The 21703-nt window shown below is 38.1% G+C and overlaps 1 protein-coding gene across 1 annotated transcript; it reads left to right on the top strand.

Annotated features, from left to right (window-relative positions):
* Window positions 1-1661: 1661 nt before the first annotated feature.
* LOC149831432 (uncharacterized) lies at window positions 1662-21394 on the top strand. Its single transcript, XM_090013894.1, has 6 exons — window positions 1662-2605; window positions 2886-3097; window positions 4232-4526; window positions 4614-4699; window positions 5335-5426; window positions 20508-21394. Exons 1-6 carry the CDS (start codon window positions 2294-2296, stop codon window positions 20753-20755), a joined length of 1245 nt encoding a protein of 414 aa, XP_089870020.1. The 5' UTR covers window positions 1662-2293; the 3' UTR covers window positions 20756-21394.
* The last annotated feature ends 309 nt before the right edge of the window (window positions 21395-21703 follow it).

The raw sequence follows: 21703 nt of genomic DNA, 5'->3' as shown, positions 1-21703 counted from the left end.
CACTTTCTGGTCTCCTTCCTTCCGTTTCCCTTTTTTAACTGGTTTAATGTCAACGAGGGTTCTTAGTCCTGGACAAAAATGGGCTTACTCCAAATTTAGCAATTTGTGATCTTTCACTGAAGCTTATCTTGCCAGCGAAAGTTTTCATAACTAAGGGCACATGTGTCATTTTGTAGATAAGCTTAATAACAGGGTTCTGTTTCCAAATATGCCGCTTCCTTTTTGCTCTCTTCTCATATAGGAGATTATTTATCATGCAGGCCTGTTAATGCGTTCGGATATGTTCCAATCCGATTCGAGTTAGATTCCACAGTAAGTAACCGCGTTTGAGCATCACAAAATAGGTTTGAATTGCTAAACGGGTCGGACTCACAAGGTCGTAGTAGTATGGTACTACGAAAAATCAGAATATCATTGGGTCTGATCTACACTATATATATCTAGACTCGGATCTTCTTTATATTGTGCTAGGTCCAGTAAACCCGGTACCAGAACCTCAATGTTGGTACCAAGTCCAGACCCAACAGGCCATTAGAGACTCTCTTAATGACTCTGGTTCGTCTCAAGCCGAGTCAGTCACTGGACATGAAGAAACGCTTGACTAAGCTACGATCTCAATTGACTTGCCAAGGGAGTCCTTGACTCAGTATGACTTGGCCGAGTCAAGCAAAACTAAAGACTTCACCGATCTTTCTTGAGTAGGCCTGAGTTCATCGAGACTAGGCTCGGTGATACAGACTTGACCGATCTCAACACAGCATGATCACCAAAGTTTTGAACTGGGGAAGAAGGCCTGACTAGGCAACTACGAGAGAGTCAAGACCTTGCCAGAGTCGGCTCAAGCTCAATGAGACTGGGTTTAGCATGGGACAGATACGAAGCAGCTGGGCTAAACCCTAAGTCAGCTAGATAGGCCAAGTTCTGAGTCCATGGGCCAAGTAATAGTCCAGGAACTCAGAGGTTGAGTTGACTCGGGCTAACTTCCGAAGTTTATGATGGAGCCGTTACGCTCAGTTGCAAGTCAATCACCACCACGACTCTCGAATCGGGTCAGACATTGTGGACCGAGTCCACAAGAATCAATGGCGTTTATGTAATTTACGCGAGATGCATAACCTAAAAATGAATCCGGTTTTCCGAAGAACACCCGATTCGAAATCAGTATGTCCTGCCATGGGTTGGTTAAGGAGCAATCGTGATTAACAACCACAATTCATTACCGATTATATCCTTACTATTCATTAAAATTTACTCTATGCACTGTACTACCATAAGGTCCACGACCATGCCCAAGTGAGTCTAAACGGGTTTTAGTCAGTCTAAACCAAGCATATGCAAATGCACTTTGGTCGAGGAGCTCGGACTGAATCCTTTTACACCTAACCAACTGCCACAATACACCTAATGTTAATCGTTCTTAATCAATCATTTTCAAAAAACGAGCCTAAGCAAACATCTCATCTCGAACCAAGACCAAACCAAGCTACCGAGCCCACTTGGTCAATTTGGGCCTATGGGCCCAAAAAAGTCTCCTAACCATGTTGGTTAGATCCGATACGATACGGAACGGTACTATCGTAATTTCAGGCAACCATCAAAATTCATAGCGTTAGGAGGGCAATGCTTCAACGAATAGATTTTCCCTCGCCTCCATTTTCCTAGACGTCGTTAAAAAAGAAAAAAAAATAGAGAAAAAAAAAACGAGCGTTTTTCCTGCATGCTTTTTAAAAACAAATAAATTTCCATTTCCTTTTCTCCTTCGCCTCTCCTCTGATTCCGGCCCTTTCCTCCGATCGTTGCCCTAAATTTCGGTGCGATCCTCGCGAGGATTTCCGTGAAGTTTTAGCCCCTAGGTCCGCCGGAAAGGGGTCGATTTCGCGGTTTTCCGGCGAGTGTCGATCCCTCCACGCCTGAAAATCCTGAAGAATTACTGTTAGGGTTTTCCTTTCCCACTTAGGATCTCTCTCTTTCTCTCTCTGTGCGAATCGTCGCCGCTACGCATAGAGCTCGAAAAGTCAGGGTTTTTTTTTTTAGTTTTCTCGGTCCTAGATCAGTGCTTCTTCAATTTGGGGGTTTGCAGATCGTGATTCGGAGGAATCCCCGTTGAAGGCGTATAGATTTGGGCGAGGGATTCGTTTCTTCATTCTTGCATTTTTTAAATTTCTGATCTTGAAGATTATAGTTGGCGTAGTGTGGCATTTGGGGTTTAAATCAGGGTTTTCGGTGTGTTGTGTGTGTTATTGTCTTTCATTTCTTGTTTCTCCCGTTGGCTTTTTGTTAACAATTTTCGGAAATGTTGGGAACGGGGTTGCAATTTGGGCGGAATCAGGGAGAAAACAGACCCTACAATTCCGTGAGGGTTCGCCGGAATCAGCAGCTTCAGAGGGCGCTGAGGAGCGCTGGCATCGAGATTGCAGAGCCAAGGCCAGCTGCAGCGCCGCAGCAGAACCGGGTGCCACAGAACCGAATTGCATCGGAGGAATGCTTGAAGCCTGCTCCTGTTTCAGCGCCTGCGGCAAGCTTGCAGGCGAGATCTCCCTCCGAGAACCTTGATCGATTCCTCGAGTCGACGACGCCTTGTGTGCCTGCGCAGTCTCTCTCCAAGGTTTGCTTATTACCACTTCTCAGAATCTGTCCCTTTTTCCCGTGCATGGATTTAGTGGTCCTCGTTTTTGCCATCTTCATGATTTTGCTTTTTTCTGGCAATCTTTTAGTATTCTTAACCAAGTTCATAACTTGAGGAGTTTTTTATTATTTTTTCTTGATTATTTCAATATTCATTGTTTTTTGGATTGAGTTCTCTGAAATATGATTGGATCGTATTCTGAAGTTGGGTGGTGTTTTTCGTTTTGTAATTTTTTCAATTTCTTTTAATGGTGTCACAGACAAGAATGAGGGGATGGAGAGCGTGTGATGTCGACTTCCAGCCTTTCTTTACGCTTGGGGATTTGTGGGAATCTTTCAAGGAGTGGAGCGCGTATGGTGCAGGAGTGCCACTGGTCTTGAATGGTAGTGATTCTGTAGTTCAGTACTACGTGCCATACTTGTCTGCAATCCAAATTTATGCCGAATCCTCGAGGACCACAACAAAACAGAGGTAAAAGTTGCTATATCTATGCATGTGCATTGATCCGTTTGTTATCACTTACACTTGCTGGTTGATTGTTTCTCCTCTTTTCTTTTCTCCTTGTGTTGTTTCTGTATCTTAGTCTTTATGCTCATTATGTAGTTTTTACTTATTTTGTTGTCTTCTCAAGGAGCGATCTTATAAAATTAGCCAATGTGTAGAATGTGGTTATCGTAGATGCGTTTGTATAGTCACTGACCTGAATTAAGAGTAGCATTAAAGGTTGCATTACTGTTTATTTGCCTCTGTACAGTTGATGCTGCTGAATCGTCTTGCCTGTGGAGACTTTAATGGTTTATTCTACTTTTATGAGTGTCTCTATCTAAAAATTCATATTGCCACGTGTTGCACATGATTATGTACTTATCAAACCGTCTAAAATGTCTGATTAAAGGGGACTGTAGTAGGACTAAATGTTCACAGTTTCTTCTGGTCAAAGTAGTTAACTATTTTTCATTTAATCTACTCCATCATCAGTTATGTTTTATTTATTGTTGCCCATTCGAGATCAGTTACAAATTATGATTTGGGTTCATTATATGTTCATCTCCAATTCCAAAACTTTCAGCTCATTGGTGTGACCAGATTTTGATTTGAAATTTTACCAGAAGATACTTACTAGTTCATGCTGAGTTGTGGTCACAGCAGTTAAGATCCTTATTTGAAGTGCACTTCTCAGGATAGTTTGTTGGCCAATAGATCGTGTGTTCAAGTGCCATTAGAAGGAAATAATTTATTCTGTGCATGGTGTTTATATCCGTGCATTGCCAGGGTGGTTTTAGGTAGATAGATTGGTAGATAGTGTACTTTATGTGGCAGCGAAATGTAAGGATATTGTATGGTACGATACTGTCCTGTACCAATCGGTTTTCTATTATTTTATTGATATATGCCTCTGATGCTTTGTACACTTACTAAGATATGAACTTGTACTTACTGCTTGAGTTTGAACTTATAAATTTTCAGTGAAGTTTTCACACTCCCGTTGATTTAGGAATGATATATTCAATTGGGGTTGCTGCTTGAATTAATAAAAACAGTTGCCTGGTTGTACTTAAAATTCAAATTACAGCTCATGAGATGTCTTCTTTGGTTGTGATATAGGAGGCCTGGTGAGGACAGTGATGGTGATTATTATAGAGACTCTAGCAGCGACGGGAGTAGTGATTGTGAATTTGAAAGGGGTTTGAAATATGCAAGGGAACACTGGAATCGACACCATCCAGCAATGGAGGCCAGTCTTAGAATGGACAGATTATCTCTGAGGCAAAACCATATCTCCTTTCAGGAAGGATTTTCTAGTGATGATAGTGATGTTGGAAATTCCCAATCACCCTGCTTGCTCTTTGAGTTTTTTGAACAGCATCCACCATACAGCCGTGAACCATTGGCAGACAAGGTAGGTCTTTTTCTATCGTACTCTTTCATTAAATAGACTCAAGTGGGGTTTTTTGTGGACTTTTTCCCTAACATATGTGTACCACAGGTTGCAGATCTTGCTCGTAGATTTCCTGACTTGAAGACACTTAGAAGTTGTGATTTGCTATCATCAAGCTGGATGTCTGTGGCTTGGTAAGTTCCGTTTGATTTTTATAGTAGAATTTTTACTCGTGAGTTATATACAAACCAATTTTTTTGTACTCTTCAAATGCCTCTGACATTTGTTACGGTTAACCAAATACCTTCAGTTCTATACGACCATTAGCTTAACCTTTGGGCTAATGTTAAATATGGGTTTAAGATCATCATTTTACCCTCAAAAGGTAATGCTCCCATTTCTACTGAAGTTCAATCCTAAATAACATTATTGTTAAAATATACTGGAATTTTGTCGTTTCAAAATGTCAGACGCACTCTAGCGAATCAAGGTTCCCACTTGCCAAGGGTTTTGTTTTTGGAGACAAGAGCGTGGGAGTGGGGATCATTTAAAAGGATGCAGTTAAATTTGCATTTTTTTATACGGGTAAATTAGTTTTATTAACACAGGTGTAGTTTTGAAGCTTGATTTGCTTAACCCATGCTGAAGGTTTGGTTTGCACTTGAAATGTGTGAAAATTTTGGCATAGATTAATTAAACCATGGTTTTGTTGGGTATCACATTTTTATATCTATTTATATATTCCTTTCCAGTGAGTGCATCCACTTTTTGTTACATCTTATAGTATTTATTTCTTGTCTTTTATCTAATGTAGAATACCAAAATGCAGGTACCCGATATACAGAATACCAACAGGACCAACACTAAAGGATTTAGATGCATGTTTCTTGACTTATCATTCTCTCTCAACACCTGTGAGAGGTAAATGGAGTTTTCTTCTTTCCTTTCCCCTTCTTTTTTCGATACCTGTTCTTTTTTGTCAAATACATAGCCTGGGAAGTTCTTAGAAGTTTATATCAGCAATAATGTGATGTAGGGCCTAAAATGGTGACACCTTCGTCTCTTACTAATGCCTGCAGTTCTGCAGTTGGACTTCACTCATTCTTTGATGTGAACATATTTAATGCATGCTTAAGCATGTTATTTAGAGCAATGTCACCAATATCACTGAAATTTTGAAAATATCGTGATATTATCGGCAATTTAAGGTCGGTCGTGATATTTTTGAAATATCGCCAGAAATATATTATCATGATTTTTTTGCAGTTTTTTTTGAAAAAATCCTATTTTTATATATTTTAATCCCAATTTTTGTATTTGAAAAACTTTTCTAACTTATTTACTTATATTTTTCAAGAAAAGTGATGCAAAACCTATTATTTTCTTATCTTTCTTATTATCTTTTATATTTTGAATTTTTTTAAAACTCTTGAGATTTTCTCAAGAAAAACTACTTTATTGAAAATCTCTTTAAGAAAAATCCTCGCCGAGAAATGACCTTGTACAATACAGGTGACTATCATTTAGAGTAGTATTACAATAATAATGATAATATTATTCTTACTGTTATAGTCATAGTTTCACATTTGGTATCTTTGTGGACTATTAATTTTATTTTTCCTTTTGAGGCAGCAAAAAGGTGAAGACAGTAGAGCAGCCAAAAGTGTTAGGAGAGATGCATTGAACAATTGCCAAGTTGGACTTTTTGCTTTTGGGAGTGGAGTTTAGTTGTGAAAAGCGGCGCCTAGGCCGCCTAGTCAAGCTAGGTGCAGGGTCACCACCCAGACGTATTGGTCTAGATGGTAGGGCTCTGTTTTCCCGCCTAGGCTGTAAGGGCATGTTTTTTTTTCTCCTTTTCTTTCTTTTTCTTTTTCTTCTTCCACCCCAAACACTTTCTTTTTTTTTCTCTAATTTTCTTCTTATTTTCCTTTTCTTTTTTACCTTCTTATTTTTTTCTTCTTCCTCATACTTTCACCCGTCCATCTTTTGTTTTTCTTCCTCTTCCTCTTCCTCTTCTTCTTCTTTTTGATTTTCTTTTTCTTACTTTTCTCTTTTCCTTTTTTCCTTTTTTCTTCTTCCTCCTTTCGCCCTTCCACTCTCTTCTTTTTTCTTCTTCTTCTTCTTCCTTTTCCCTTTTTTTCCTTTTTTCTTCTTTTTTATTTTTGTTTTTACATGTATATCTATATTTTTCACAGATATATACATATACATACATATATATACATATATATATGTAGATGTATATGTATAATCTATTTTTTCAGTTATATATATAATGTTTTATATTCAATATTATGCAATTTTTTGCGATATGGTACATTGCAATCATATGTTTGTTACTAAATTTAACTATTTATTGTAATATTTTTGCTTTTCTTGATGTTTTATTTTTTTGGTCCCGCCTAGACCAACTAGTCCCGGCTAGGCCTTGACTAGTCCTTTTTGTAAAAGTATCTTCAATAAGATACTAAGATCAAGACCTTAATATTTTTGATAATAAACCCGACACGAATGCACAATAAGAACACTTGTGCACAAAAGCACAACTCACAAATAACTCACAAATGCGCAAAGGCATAAAAATAATGGAATCAATTTATTGAGCACTTGGGCTTTGACTCAAAGCCATGAGGAAATACAAAGGGGGAACCCCTATTTATAAGAACATAAGAGGGGCCTTGGAGGGGCTCCACTCATAGACGTTGGAGCCCCTCCAACGGTCACAAATGTGACCGTTAGAGAGGGCCCAACGTCTATGTTAGTGGGGCCCCCAAGGTACCTTTTGGTACTTTACATAAAAGAAATAAAAGAAAATAAAAAAACAAAAAGAAAGAAAATAAAAACAAATTTACAATCACATCCATAAAGTGAATGTGCGTAAAACAGGGAAAAAGACTAAACTACCCCTACGGCTAAACAAATAGAAATATATATTTTATATATATAATAAGTAGATACATATACATATATATTAATATATGTATATGTATTACCATATATATATAAAATATATATATTACATTATATGATTATGTACATAATTTAACACCCCCCCTCAAACTTAGGGTAGGATGACCGAGAGTTTGCTAAGAAGGAAGTTGAAACGCGGAGCACACAAGGCTTTAGTGAAGAAATCCGCCAACTGATACTCGGACGTGACATATGGAAGGTCAATGATTCCTTGGAGGTACGCCTCCCGAACATAGTGACAATCCATCTCGATATGTTTGGTCTGCTCATGAAAGGTGTGATTTTTAGCAATATAAATCGCACTTTTGTTGTCACAGCATAGCTTGGTGGGCCCTTCAATTGTGATTCCCATGTCTTCCAGCAACTGATGAATCCAAACAATTTCCATGGTAGTAGTCGCCATGGCACGATATTCAGCTTCAGTTGATGATAGAGACACCTTTTGCTGCTTCTTGCATCTCTATGAGATCAATGAGTCTCCTAAGAATACACAAAAACCAGTGGTGGAGTGACGGTTATTTGAGTCACCTCTCCAATCAGAGTCAGTATAAGCAATTAATTTTAACTCAGAAGAGGAAGACAGAAAAACTCCCTTATTAATAGTGTGCTTTAGGTATCTCATGACACGTAAGATAACACCCATGTGAACATAAGTTGGTGCATGCTGAAACTGACTTGCCGTATGCACCGCATGTGAGATATCTGGTCTGGTGATACTTAGGTACATCAACGATCCTACTAGCTGCCTGTAGGGAGTAGGATCAGAGAGAGGAACACCATCATCAATCTTCATTTTAGCTCCTACTATAGCAGGAGTTTCACAAATTTTATCGTCCGTAATACCTGACCTGTCAATAATCTCAGATGCCAGCTTAGTTTGAGACAAAAAATATCCTCTATGAGAGTATGCTACCTCAATACCCAAAAAATAAGTTAAGAAACCCAAGTTAGACATTTCAAACTTATCCTTTAAAATGAATTTTATGCTTTTAATCCCGTTAGAATCGCTCCCAGTTATAAGCATGCCATCCACATATAGTAGCAGAATAACAATCCCTGCATTAGAGCTTCAAGTTCATTATTCATAGCGACTATCCATTCCGGACAATTTCGTGCTTCCTCGAAGTTCTTAAGTTCTATGTAAGAGTGAATGGCGCTTAGACAGACTCTATATTTAGGTGAAAAGGACTCATATGAAATGAACCTAGAAGGAGGTCTTCTTAGTCTTTCGGTCCTACGAAGGTTTTCTTCACTCGAAGGTGTAGACTCATTATCATATCTTTCGAGGGCACTTCTGAAAGTATTCCTATCTCTATGAGAGTAGGTTATGGGATCTTTATGTGATTCTTCACTGATATGTTGACGAAGTGTTGAGGACTCAGAATGAGTTTCATTATTACTTAAGTTATTTTGATTTGATTAATCATCACTAGTATCATCATCATCAGTCAATAAATCAAACAGAAATGAATAGTCAATATTCTCGTCATTAGTTTCAAGTTTTTCGAAACCACTAATATTTTCCAAGAAGCTTACATTTCTGGAAACATATAGTTTATCACTTTTAATATCATAACAGCGAAAGCCTTTTTGAGTTTCAGAATAACCAAGAAAGGCACACAGAATGGCCTTAGGAGAGAGTTTGTCATTTTTATCAGTAAGGACAAACCATTTGCATCCAAAAACCCTTAACCTGCTGTAATCAGGTTCTTTTTCGTATAATTTTTCAAATGGGGAAATCTTGTTCAAGTTTTTAGATGGAAGTCTATTTATGAGATAAACAGATGTAAGGGCTGCCTCAGCCCAAAGTTTTTTCGGAATATTTTGTGAAATGAGCAAAGTTCGTGTTGTTTCAATAATGTGCCTATGTTTTCGTTCCGCCAACCCATTTTGTTGGGGGGTTTTAGGACAAGTCTTTTGATGAAGAATTCCATAATTTTCAAGATAACTTTTGAATTCATTGGAAAGATATTCGCCACCCGAATCGGTTCTAAGAATTTTTAAATTTCCATTGAATTGATTTAAAACCATCATATGAAATGTTTTAAAAGTTGAGAAAACTTCATGTTCCAACTAAACCTAGTGAAATCGTCCACAAAGATAACATAGTATGAAAAACCTCCCTTAGATATCACCGGAGCCGGACCCCATACATCGGAGTGAACAATTTCAAAAGGTCTTGTTGTAAACATGGATCTTTGAGGAAAATGAAAACTTCTCATTTTTCCAAGAATACATTCATTACAAACAAAATTTTCATTACAAAGATGCTTAATAAAAGACAAATAAGAGATTTTAACAATGTTGGGATGACCCAATCTCTTATGCCATACATGAATATCTTTGTTTTGAACAACATTACAAAATTGATTCTTGGGAATTTTAAAAAAATCAACATAGTAGAGGTCTCCTCTCCTAGAGCCTTCCCCAATCAACTTCCCGGACTGGCGATCCTGTATCCAACATTTATCAGAAGAAAACTTTATATCGCAACCATGGTCCGAGAGTTGAGAAACAGAAAGTAAGTTTAAGTTTAGTTTTGGTATAAGACGAATTTTTGGGATAAAAAAGTCTTGTTTTTCAAAATTGCCCATTCCTTTAATTTCAAGAGGTGTTTTATCCGCCGTTGAGACAAAAGATGGAAGAAAATTTTTAGAATAATCAGAAAGAAAACAAGGACTTGGAGTCATATGAAATGAAGCACCGAAATCAAGGAGCCAAGATGTCTTACCGAGAGAGGATGAGGATGACATAGCGGCTCCAGAAATGCCTCCTTTGAGAATAGGTTGAAGAGCATCCATAATTTGTTGAAGCGAAAGAGACTCATTTGATGACGAAGGTCGTTCCTCTGGTTGGGATGCTAAAGCCGCGGCAAGAAATTTCTTCCATTTGGGACAAAGGGGTTTGATATGCCCCGGTTCTTTACAAAAATGGCAAGTTAATTTGCTATAGTCTCTCTTGCCATATCGATCATTTCCTCCTTGCCCTTGATTTTTGAAATGGGGTGGTTTGTAGGTTTTCAAATTATTTCCGGGTCTTGACACGACATTAACCACTTCATAATCACTTTGAGAAGGTGTAGCAAGGATACTCGGGTTATTTCTACTAATCCCCATACGTGTTTCCTCACCACTTAGCTTGGTGATGACATCTTCAATAGAGAGAGATGTGAAAGCGGATAGGAGAGAGGACCGAATTTGCTCAAATTCGGGTCTAAGACCATTTAGGAAGTTGAAGAATCGATTTCCTCTAGTTGCTTGTGTCTTAATTCAATAGCTTCTCCGCTCCATTTTGGTTCGAGCATAGCAAGCTCGTCCCAAATAGATGATAGTTCGGCAAAATATTCCCGAATAGACAAATCATTTTGTTGAACGGTCAAAACTTTCTTTTGGAGATAATATTTGTGAGATAAGTCCCTTGAAGTATACATTTTTTCAAGGTACAACCAAGCTTCGGAGGCCCTTTTAAACTTAATGATGTTGGCATTGATCTTGGTTTCAACGGATGAAAAATCCAAGATAAAATTTTGAAGTTCTTCATTTCCCACTCATCATGCTTTTTTGAATATTCTTCTAGGGCCTTTTGTCTATCTTCACCTTCAAGAATCTTAATATCCCCTTTCTCTATGATAGAAAGTTTGGGTTCGGGTTCCGATATGGAACCTTGAACGTATCCCCAAAGGCCTTTCCCTTTGATATGGGGTTCCATATTGCCGGCCCAAACATGGTAGTTCGAACCACTAAGTTTAAACCCAAGGGAGAAGTGAGAGTCTTTTTCACCCATTAGAGAGGTAAGACGATAGAAAATAATGCGTACCTTAAAAGTTTTTCAAACTTTTCTTGACAAAAGTTGCTTCTAAAATATTGCCCGAAGTAGATGATTTACTCCAAAACTTCACTTACTTGAGGGCACGATTTTCGAGGTACTTCACAAGTGGCGGGATGCACGATCCTTCTCCTTCAACGAGGCTCTGGTACCATGTGAAAGTATCTTCAATAAGATACTAAGATCAAGACCTTAATATTCTTGATAATAAACCCGGCACGAATGCACAATAAGAACACTTGTGCACAAAAGCACAACTCACAAATAACTCACAAATGCGCAAAGGCATAAAAATAATGGAATCAATTTATTGAGCACTTGGGCTTTGACTCAAAGCCATGAGGAAATACAAAGGGGAGAACCCCTATTTATAAGAACACAAGAGGGGCCTTGGAGGGGCTCCACTCATAGACGTTGGAGCCCCTCCAACGGTCACAAATGTGACCGTTGGAGAGGGCCCAACGTCTATGTTAGTGGGCCCCCCAAGGTACCTTTTGGTACTTTACATAAAAGAAATAAAAGAAAATAAAAAAACAAAAAGAAAGAAAATAAAAACAAATTTACAATCACATCCATAAAGTGAATGTGCGTAAAACAGGGAAAAAGACTAAACTACCCCTACGGCTAAACAAATAGAAATATATATTTTATATATATAATAAGTAGATACATATACATATATATATTAATATATGTATATGTATTACCATATATATAGAAAATATATATATTACATTATATGATTATGTACATAATTTAACACTTTTAAGGGTCTTGAGCATAGGCTTCAACTAGCACTTTTGACAACTAAGGAGTGGAGTGGTGGTGTGTGGTGTGACAGTGGATAATTGGCCATAAAAGTTGAAGCAATGTTTGATTTATTGGGTGCTTAGGACTCCAGAATCATTTGGAGATCCTCAAAAACCTTTTGGAAAAGAAGGAAAATCAATTTATTATTAGTGGATTCAAGGGAGCAAGCTAGGACAAAATTAAATAGTAGGGTGATGGATGGATGGAGGGCAGCCAACCACACTATTTGCTTAATATAAGGGGCATTCAGTGAAGCCTAAAGGGGTAGAAGGGGACGATTCCTTATAGGAGCCAGGCTGATATTGTAGATGAAGGAAGCAAACCCTCCATTTCATAGTGCCTTAGCTCTTTCCTTTGGGAAGTGCAAATGGTTTCATGAGTTTGTAGTTGCAACTGTTGAGAATCACCTGTTAGCAGAGGTCTCCAGGCTAAGCTATCGCTACACACACATTATATAAATATATACAAAATTGTTTTTTGTACAGTTGAAAGAATCACTGAAGTAATACACTGGCATCTCTTGGTATCATCTGGTGGCAGATTGGCTGAAAACTAGGTGGGTGATACCAGTCATGGTGCAGGTTTCTATAACCTTCATCTGCCACTTGGAACACCACTTCCCGTCCGACTTGTATGTGTTAAGCATGCCGCCAGTATTCATCCTGAGCCAGGATCAAACTCTCCATGAGATTCATAGTTGCATTACTTATAGCTTCCTTTGTGGACAAAGCTGATTTGAAATTATCTTTCATCCAAGGCATGACTTGTATCCATGTGTTTTATATTAGCATGGAGTTTGTTCTTAGCACTATAGCCATCCATACCCTCTCACGTCAATCCCACAAGCCTCTTATCTCATTTGATCCCCTGTAATCCTATTACTTCCAGCTCTGAAACAGTGCATGTTTTCTATAGACAAGCCAGCTCAAGCTCTGCTTGTTTATCTCAAACTCTAGTTGTCTTGCCACAAACAGTGAGCCAAGCCTGAACACTTATATGTGTAAAAGAATGATTGTTGTCCAAGCACTATGTATTATTTACACATTCTTTAAAATATTTTAAAGGAGAGAGAGACTTATATGGAATTCAAAAGATATATCACACGCATGAAATAAATGTTATTTATATTTTCCACACTTAATTATTAAAATTGCTACAGTTTTCACTATGCAAAATTTCAAGACTTGGAATTGAATAGGAAAAATTTAAAACTATTGCACTATTCAAAGTTCCAAGGCTTGAAATTTAAGAGGAAGGTGTATGCATATTAATTCTTGATTTGGCATGAGAGGGATACAGTGTTTTGAATGATGATGAAGGGTGATGCATGCTTGCATAAAGCATTCCAATGTATCGTTGAAACTTGAGCTCTGTTAGCACATCCTGGTAGTAGTCACCTTCGCCAGTTGCTTTTGATGTACAATTAAATGTATGAATGAAATAGAGAAAATTGGAAAGAGAGAGGAAGGATAAGGTAACACATCTTTATCATTGCCAAACTGCCCTTGAGCCTTGACAAACCAAAATGCCTCTTTAAGAAACTCATTAAAAATGCCTTAAAATGAAAACACAACCTAATAAATAAGAGGGAAAGCCCTTGTAGGAAATACATTTCTCATTTGCACTAAAATGCGATTCTCTTCCCCAAGGAAATGTGTTTCTTTATCTCAAAGAGATGTGCTCTGCATCATATAGGAAACGTGCTTCTTAAAAGTTGGAATCATTCTTGTCACTTCCCTTACTTCTGGCGAGGGGCCATGTTCCATGTTTTAGAAGTTCACTTCTTTGGAAGCATGCATCCAAGGGTGCCTAGGAGCTTCCAGTAATTACAAGTGAGACTATTATGGACCAAGAATATGAGCTTTGCCTAGGTATGTCCTCTCATAGGCATAGTCCATCGCTATTTTTGGTAGTTAGTGCAGTAGAACATTAAATGTACAATTCATAGGTAGGGACCTACAAAAAAACATTGAATGGCAGGAGGTTGTTCAATGTCTGGTGCTGGAACTTTGTTTTCCTAATATGCCCAACCATGGCAGGGTTGTTGTATGGTGCAGAGTTTAAATGGGAAAGACAAGCCCTCCACAAACTTAATTTTAAGGACTAGCATCTGTGGAGGTGCACAATCATACTTTGTTTCATAAATTGAGTTGTCCATGGGCTGCCTTTGTTTTCTATTGGATATTTGGCTATCTTCCATTCACCTTATGTGGGTCCTAACATTGCACATCTGGTTTCAGAGAAGCGGTACAGGAAACTAACGTCATACACTTCAATGACTGCATCTTGAGCTTGATTAGTCTATGGGTTCCATCTATGGTTGACCTCGATGTGATTGCCAGGAGCTCAGAACTTAGCCGCTCCGTCCCCATTCACTTGCCTTCATCTTCTTTCTATTGAGAAGCATGTTGAGGAGTCTTGGTGGAGGACTTTTTTGACAATGGGCCTACTCTCCCACCTGGTTTTAATCAATGGCATGACCAGGATGATATCATTGAAAATGATTATTGTATGAATGAACATCCCACTAGCAAAGCATAAGAAAAAAAAATTGATTGTTGCATCTGTCTCATTGCCTCCTATCAAGCTAGTGTTGGAAAGTTTAAAGAAACAACATAAACCTAGGAGGAAAAAAGTAAGATGTTAAATTTCAATTCCAAGTAACTTTTTTGCGAGACATGTAATTAAATGACCTTAAATGATCCAGTCTAGGTACATATATGGATGTGTCCTAGGTTAATGTGGTGTTCTAGCCTCTTGATCATGGTAATTACTGTCTATTTGATAAAAAATTTCATTCATAAAAAAAAGAGGTTGGCAGAGTAGAGGTGAATTTGTTGAGGTGCAAGGTCATTTTGGAACTTCTAATTTGTGAGCTTCATCTGGTGTATAAATATTTTCTTTAAATTCAATATGATTAAGGTGAGTTCAGCACTTTTAAGGAATCTTGTGCCCGAGTCTATCTGTTTGATAGATTTTGACCACTATGTTAGGCTCTATTTGGGAGCCAGTGTTCGAGAGGTGGGAGGGGTGATGAGAGTGGAGATGAAAATGGGTGATGAGGCTGGATGTACTTGAAAATGACTCATCTCCACTCTCAACACCATTCTCATCTCCCAAAATAGGGTTCCCAAACACTTGCGGGGGTAATGGTATTAATTACACCCTCATCAAATACCATCTCCGGCTCCCAAACAGAGCCTTAATGATTCACCTGGTAAATGATATGGATTTCAATGAAGAAGATTTCAGAAAGATATCAACCATTGCATATGCATTTAGTCTTGTATGGAAAAGTGGTTTCAAACCAAATTTAGTAGAATATTGAAAATATGTATCTATAGTGAGGTAATCTAATTAAATTTGTTGAGCTAACTAGATTCTAATATGGAAAGGAGTTCCTCATGATTCGATCGACATGCGAGAATTAATTCAAATCTTACTGTCCTCCAATGTCTAATTAGGTAAGGATCATTTTTTTTTCATATCAATTGAAACAATCCTTTTTACCCCCGTGATCGATATCACTGATATTTTGAAAATATCACGTTGTTATCGCCATTTTAAGGTAAGCCAATAATATCAGCAAAATATCATGATATTTTCAAAATATTGCTAGATTACAAAATATCATGACAATATTGTGATATTATCATGATATTTTTGCAATATTTTTGAAGAAATTCTTATTTTTATATATTTTGAGCTTAGTTTTTCTGTTTTTTCGTTTCTTTTGTATTTCAAAAACTTTTAGAACTTGTTTCTTTATATTTTTGAAAGAAAAATAATACAAGACTTATTATTTTCTTATATTTCTTATTTTTATTTATATGTTTTCAAATTTTAAAACTTTCAAGATTTTCCTGAGGAAAGCCACTTTTTGAAAAACACTTGGAGGAAAACCCTCGGTGAGAAATTGCTGAGAGCAATGCTGATGACTATGCTTTACACCCATAAGAGATGTGCCTTCCACCAAAGGCTATTATTTCCCCATGTTGGATTAGTGACCAAGATATAATAAGGAATTAAGGGGGCACATCTCCATCTTTACCATAGACCAATATATAACTACTGAATAGATTACGAGTTCCTAATTGCTTGAGTGAAGTGACCTTCTATAGGTCATCTTTTTTTTTACTCTGAGAAACCGCCCCAGGCGCAAAGACGTAGCTTCCCTGGCTTAATGTGTCGTGCTTACGGTCTCTGTCTATGTCGGTGTAAAACTCCGAGGGCTTACCCCTCGACCCTAGGGAGTCGCCAAGCTTCGGTTTACGCAGGGGGTGGTGCCCATGGGATTTGAACCTAGACTGCCTGTCAAACGGTCTTGGCCTCATCTCACTACACCAAACCCCTTGGGTCTTTCTATAGGTCATCTTTTTGTACAAATGGTTTTTCCTACTCTTGGCATTGAGTCAATAACTTGATTTGCTATCGTACTTTTTTAAAGGTCTTTTCCCATCTCTGGTGAGCAAAATCTGCTTTGATCGCTCCAAATGGATGATTGAAGATATACTTTGAGATGACTGCAAGACCTTGGTTATATATACTTGACATTGCTTTTTTAGATTTATTGCTTGGTGGCGATTAATCTTAAAAGCCCCCTTCTTTTGTGAATGGTGGTTCAAGGACTCAATTGTAAAATTACCAGCAAAATTCTGTGATAATGGCTAAAGCTAATGCTTGTTCATGCACTGGAAGCTTCCTTGAAAAAATATATGAAGAACCTGTCTTGCCTAGGTTCTTACAGTTAATAAAGTTGCCTTAATGTTGTTAGATATGTAATTATTGTGCATGGTTACATGATATTCATTGTCACAACTTTATGCCTTGTCTCATTTTCTTAAGGTCCGATATGCAGTTGCTTAATTGGGTTCTTACCTATAAAGGTTTAGCGTCGAATAATGATGCCACAGAAGAAATTGATGAACATTGAAGCAATGTTGTAAAAAGCATGTCATATGTATATTTGGAGGGTTCAAAATACAGGTTTATGATACATTATTTCATCATATTGTAAGACGCACGAAAAAGGATGTCAACTTTAAAAAGAAAAGGTTACAGAAAATTGTAATTTTTTATAAATGTTTGAATGCAAATAAATATTTGTTAGCAAAAAACATTAAATAGTGCAGGGTCATTCATCTGATTGCTAGCACACCGACAGTGTCTTTTTCCTTCTTTCCATTAGTTTGAGTTTTCAGGCATCTTCACATCATACAGATGGGATGGTGCTGAATTTATCTCCTTCACCCAATCAGCCCGTATTATGGAATAAACAAGATATGAAGAGAAGTAACAATTAGTAACTAATACATGATACTAGTAATAAAGACAACCATAATTCGAAAATCACAAATATAGTGTAGTAACATGAAGAAACCAATAAAGCACATAATATGTAAAACTACAATTACTTGCAAATCTCAAAGGAAAAAGAAAAACAAAGAGGATTGTCATGCCTGTCAGTTTGATCTAATGCTTAGAATCCATAGCAGGACATATATCAGGTTGGGACCTTGGGATCATTATAAATGGTAAATAACTAGTAACTCTTTGCTTAGCATACTCTCTTCGTAAATCCTCGTTTTCTCTGCACTGCATGTAGATTTATGCTTCAACTCCTCTACTACTGCTAATTACTACATTGCCTTTTTCCATATAAATCTCCTTATCAATAGGACCACTAACATTAACTCCACAACTTTGAGCAGCTTTTTTCAACTGCATTGGAGTGACCCCTTTCCTTTCTTGGAATATATTCCAACCATCAATTTCTATTGTTGCACTGTCACAAATATCGTCGATATAATACTGGAAAAGCATCATATTTTTTAAATGTCACCTACATTAAAAGTGTCACATTTTTTATCTTAATATTAATATAATAAAATCATTTTTCTAATTTTTATGTTTGTTATTTATAGTTATATATTTTATGTCTTTTTATAATTTTATATACTGAGATTTTTTCAACATTTTCATGAGAAAAGACAGACTTTTGAAAATATCACAAGAGTTTCCCTCACCGAGATTTTGCTGAAAACAAGATTTGTGAACATTGGCTGCACTTTGTTTTACATTCTGAGCTTCAATAACTATCTTTTTTGTTTGTTGTTTTTGTGATTTGAAATAACTTTAGAAGTGCATGTGGCTGCCCCTAGGGGCTTGGCGTTAGAGACGGGCAATGGGCCGGGCGGACCGGGCTTGGGCTTATAAATTAGGCCCAAGCTTGGCCTGAATGGGGCTTTTGGTTTGGCCCAGCCCGACAAGGGCTGTACCTAAGGGCGGGCCGTGGGCTGGGGTTTTCCCAGTGGGCTGGCCCATCAATTGATGGCCTGGACTTTGACTGGGCGCCGGGTCCGGTCCATTAGCGGGCGAGCCCGGCCCGTTGCCCACCCGTAGTTGGCGTAGTGGGGTGAGGCCTTGGCCGTTAAACAGGTGGTCAAGGTTCGATTCCCTTGGGCATCACTCCTCTGCACAAGCCGATGCCCTAGGCCCTGGGGGTGAGCGTCCTAGCCTCAGGGTTTTACACTGCCGGCACGACAACCGTAGGTATGGCAGGCTGAGCCAGCACGACCAGGTTTTCATGCCGGGTGCGGTTTCTTCGGGTTATAAATAAAAAAAGAAATGCATGTGGCCATATTCTTCCTTACACTAGCCAAATGGTGTTCTAATTAGGATATTTCCTACACTCTTTATGGCCACATGATTTTACCAGAAAACCCTCTAAAACTGAGTTAGCTCACCCCTTCCTCAAATGTTTAGATCCAGCATTTCCAAGCATAAATCAAGCCTCTGGAGAGATTTACAGGTTATATTAAGGTGAAAAAAGGAAAACTTTGATCCTGTTAATGTTTTTTGTTAAGTTTTGGAGATGAAAATAGAGATAAATCTTTGCTATTTTTGCAAACAAATTCAGCTTAAGATGGATGGAAAAAGAATTGTTGAAAAGCATGCAGTTTTTGACAAGTTGTCAGTATGGGCTGTCATGATATGTGGTCCAATATGGCATGTTTTTCTCTTCTTTTCCGATATAGGGATGCATTTTGTATCACATTGGGGCCCCCAAATATACGATTAATGTACCATATTGTATGATATGATATGATACAATATGGTACAATGATGTCTAGTTTGGATTACAACTGCTTATAACCTGGTGCATGAGGGTCACATGCAGATGATTGTTCATCTTAACCTAGTTTACCATGGTCATTGGTCTTTTAGTCACCCATGTCCCGGCACCACATGGCATGACCATTTCTATTGATATTCTTCATTTATAAAACAGAGCTTTTTTATTGATATTTATTTATGAAATGGATTCTTGCTATAGTTTGAATACTTTGGTCAAAGGCTTATGTCTTTGACTCAGACCTAGATTTGCTTGAACCCTTTGACTCAGAGGGACTTGTCATATGCTCACATGTTGCCACTGAGAGTCTTGTTCATACTTGTTAGATTCGGTTGGGCCATCATCTATGTCATTTACACAAACCCCTATCTTAATCTGGCATGACTTTGATTCATCTTTCCTAGTCAGTGAGAATTGAGTGGGTCTATATTTGGTGAGTGTTAGCAGCTGGATACATGACTTGAACCAAGGCAACTATCTGCTCTGAGTAAAACGCGTTTGTGCAGAGGCTAAGTTTTTACAAACTCATTGAGTCTTGATCATAGTTAACAGGAAGCGAAATGGATACGGGAAGTGATACATGAAGCAGAAGCGAGGAAGAGAGTGCTAGAAAGTAGTGTGGAGCGGGAAGCAGGATTCTTTTTGGAAGCGATCATGGAAGCTTGTGAGAAGCAAAAAAGGAAACATGAAGCGTGGGGGAAACGAGTGGAAAATAAAGGGGGGAAGCGAAAAAATAAAATATTAACATGAAAAACACAAAAAACAAGGGAGAAGCGAAAGGGAAGTGAGGAAAGCAATTTGAGAAGCGAGTGGGAAGCGTGCTTCCCACAATTGGGAAGCAAGTTTCCCCATACTTCCCCTTGTGGGAAAGCATGACGCTTCCCGCTTCGGGAAGCACACTTCCCCCTATAGGGGCGCTTCCGGTAACTATTGTTTTGATAAACCTGGTCAGTTGCTCAATACGATCCATCTGCTCTCATGAGTGTCCTGGTCATTCGTTTAATGGAATGTCTGTGCTTTCATGAGCAGGTGCATTCATTTATGAGTTAGTTTTGCACACATGGACATGCATGTACATATCATTATACTTTCCACTATTATGGCTAGAGATTAAGCTGCAGAAAGGAGAATTAAAAACAAAGTCTTATTTCTGATGTGAAAAACTATTGGTCTGATGTGTTATTTGGCAAACACTTATAAATGCTGTTATTTATACTGCATATGTTGGTTCATCTATGAAGTTTCATGCTTACTGGATGCAGGTACAGGTGGTGATCAGGCCCCAATCATCAACTCTGTGCACGCATCACAGGGATCTCCTATGATTTCTCTGCCAGTCTTTGGTTTAGCTTCATACAAGTTCAAGGGCTCTGTATGGGTCCCAAATGGTGGGAGTGAGCGCCAGCAGGCAAGCTCCTTGGTACAAGCTGCTGACAACTGGTTGAGGCTTCTTCAGGTCGATCATCCAGATTTCCAGTTTTTTGCTTCACATGGCGTGTTACGGAGATGACACTTGAGCAAGAACCTTGAAGTTTCTTTCACTGTTGGCGAATCCTGCCGGCAGAGATCTGCATAACATCATCCAGGTGACCTCCAGGCTCATAAGCAAGATTATATTGACACATCATGCTGTTTGTCTAGTGAGTTTGTGTTTCCTGTGTTATAGAAAAATGAAAAAAAAAATACAAAAAAAAGAAAAAATAGTGTGAGAAAAAGGTGAATTTCATGGAAGAAGAAAAGAGAATAAGTCCAGAATAGATGGTAGTTACAGTGTTAAGCAGGCAATTCGGTTTTTACTGCTGTGGACAATTATCAAAAATGTGTTTGTGTAAGGCATCCAACTGGCTTTTACTGCTTTGGATAATGTCCATAATCTGCTTCTGATCTGTGAATGGATGGGCCAGCGAAAATCTGTCAAGTTTGCTCTGTGCAATATTGACAAAAGGGTTTTTAGTAGTTTATGGGACAGTTAAATTATTGGCTTATTTATTAATAGTAGCATCAAGAGAATTTTTGTATTTGATGATATGATGAGGGAGGATATTTGAGTATGCCTCTCATGGTATCGGTATCTCTTGACTACAAGCTCTCTTTGTTATTCTCAACTTTGAACTATGCTATAAATTTATGAAGAAACCTAGTTTAGATACTTTTTGTGCAATCTATTTCTTGTTCCTTTGTTTCTTAATCTGATAAATGACTTCTCTTGGGTTTCTTATCGATGTATATTGTACCTCTGCCGGGATCATTAAGATGTATTGTGCTTAGCCCAGACATGAGCAAGCTACTCACACCTTACCCTGTTTAGAGTCATCAGGTGCTGAATATGGTGGGTCAGCCTGATTTCACATTGGCCCCCACCATTGATTGCCAGGTATATTAGACAGTTAATTTCACTTTCATGCTTTTCCTGCTAGATTGGGTTGGATCCCATAGGATTTGAGCGTAACTCTTGTTG

Source organism: Nuphar pumila, chromosome 7, assembly GCF_984573655.1.
Source record: "Nuphar pumila chromosome 7, dmNupPumi1.hap1.1, whole genome shotgun sequence".
Classification (NCBI taxonomy): domain Eukaryota; kingdom Viridiplantae; phylum Streptophyta; class Magnoliopsida; order Nymphaeales; family Nymphaeaceae; genus Nuphar; species Nuphar pumila.
Note: the sequence above shows the minus strand (reverse complement) of the source record. Positions and strands in the feature narration are given on the sequence as shown.

What these genes read in the sequence shown, in the direction of transcription:
- LOC149831432 (XM_090013894.1), top strand. Translation starts at nt 2,294, where the DNA reads ATGTTGGGAACGGGGTTGCAATTTGGGCGGAATCAGGGAGAAAACAGA. An exon ending in CTGCGCAGTCTCTCTCCAAG is followed by an intron (nt 2,606 to 2,885) that starts GTTTGCTTATTA and finishes ATGGTGTCACAG; the next exon opens with ACAAGAATGAGGGGATGGAG. An exon ending in AGCTGGATGTCTGTGGCTTG is followed by an intron (nt 4,700 to 5,334) that starts GTAAGTTCCGTT and finishes ACCAAAATGCAG; the next exon opens with GTACCCGATATACAGAATAC.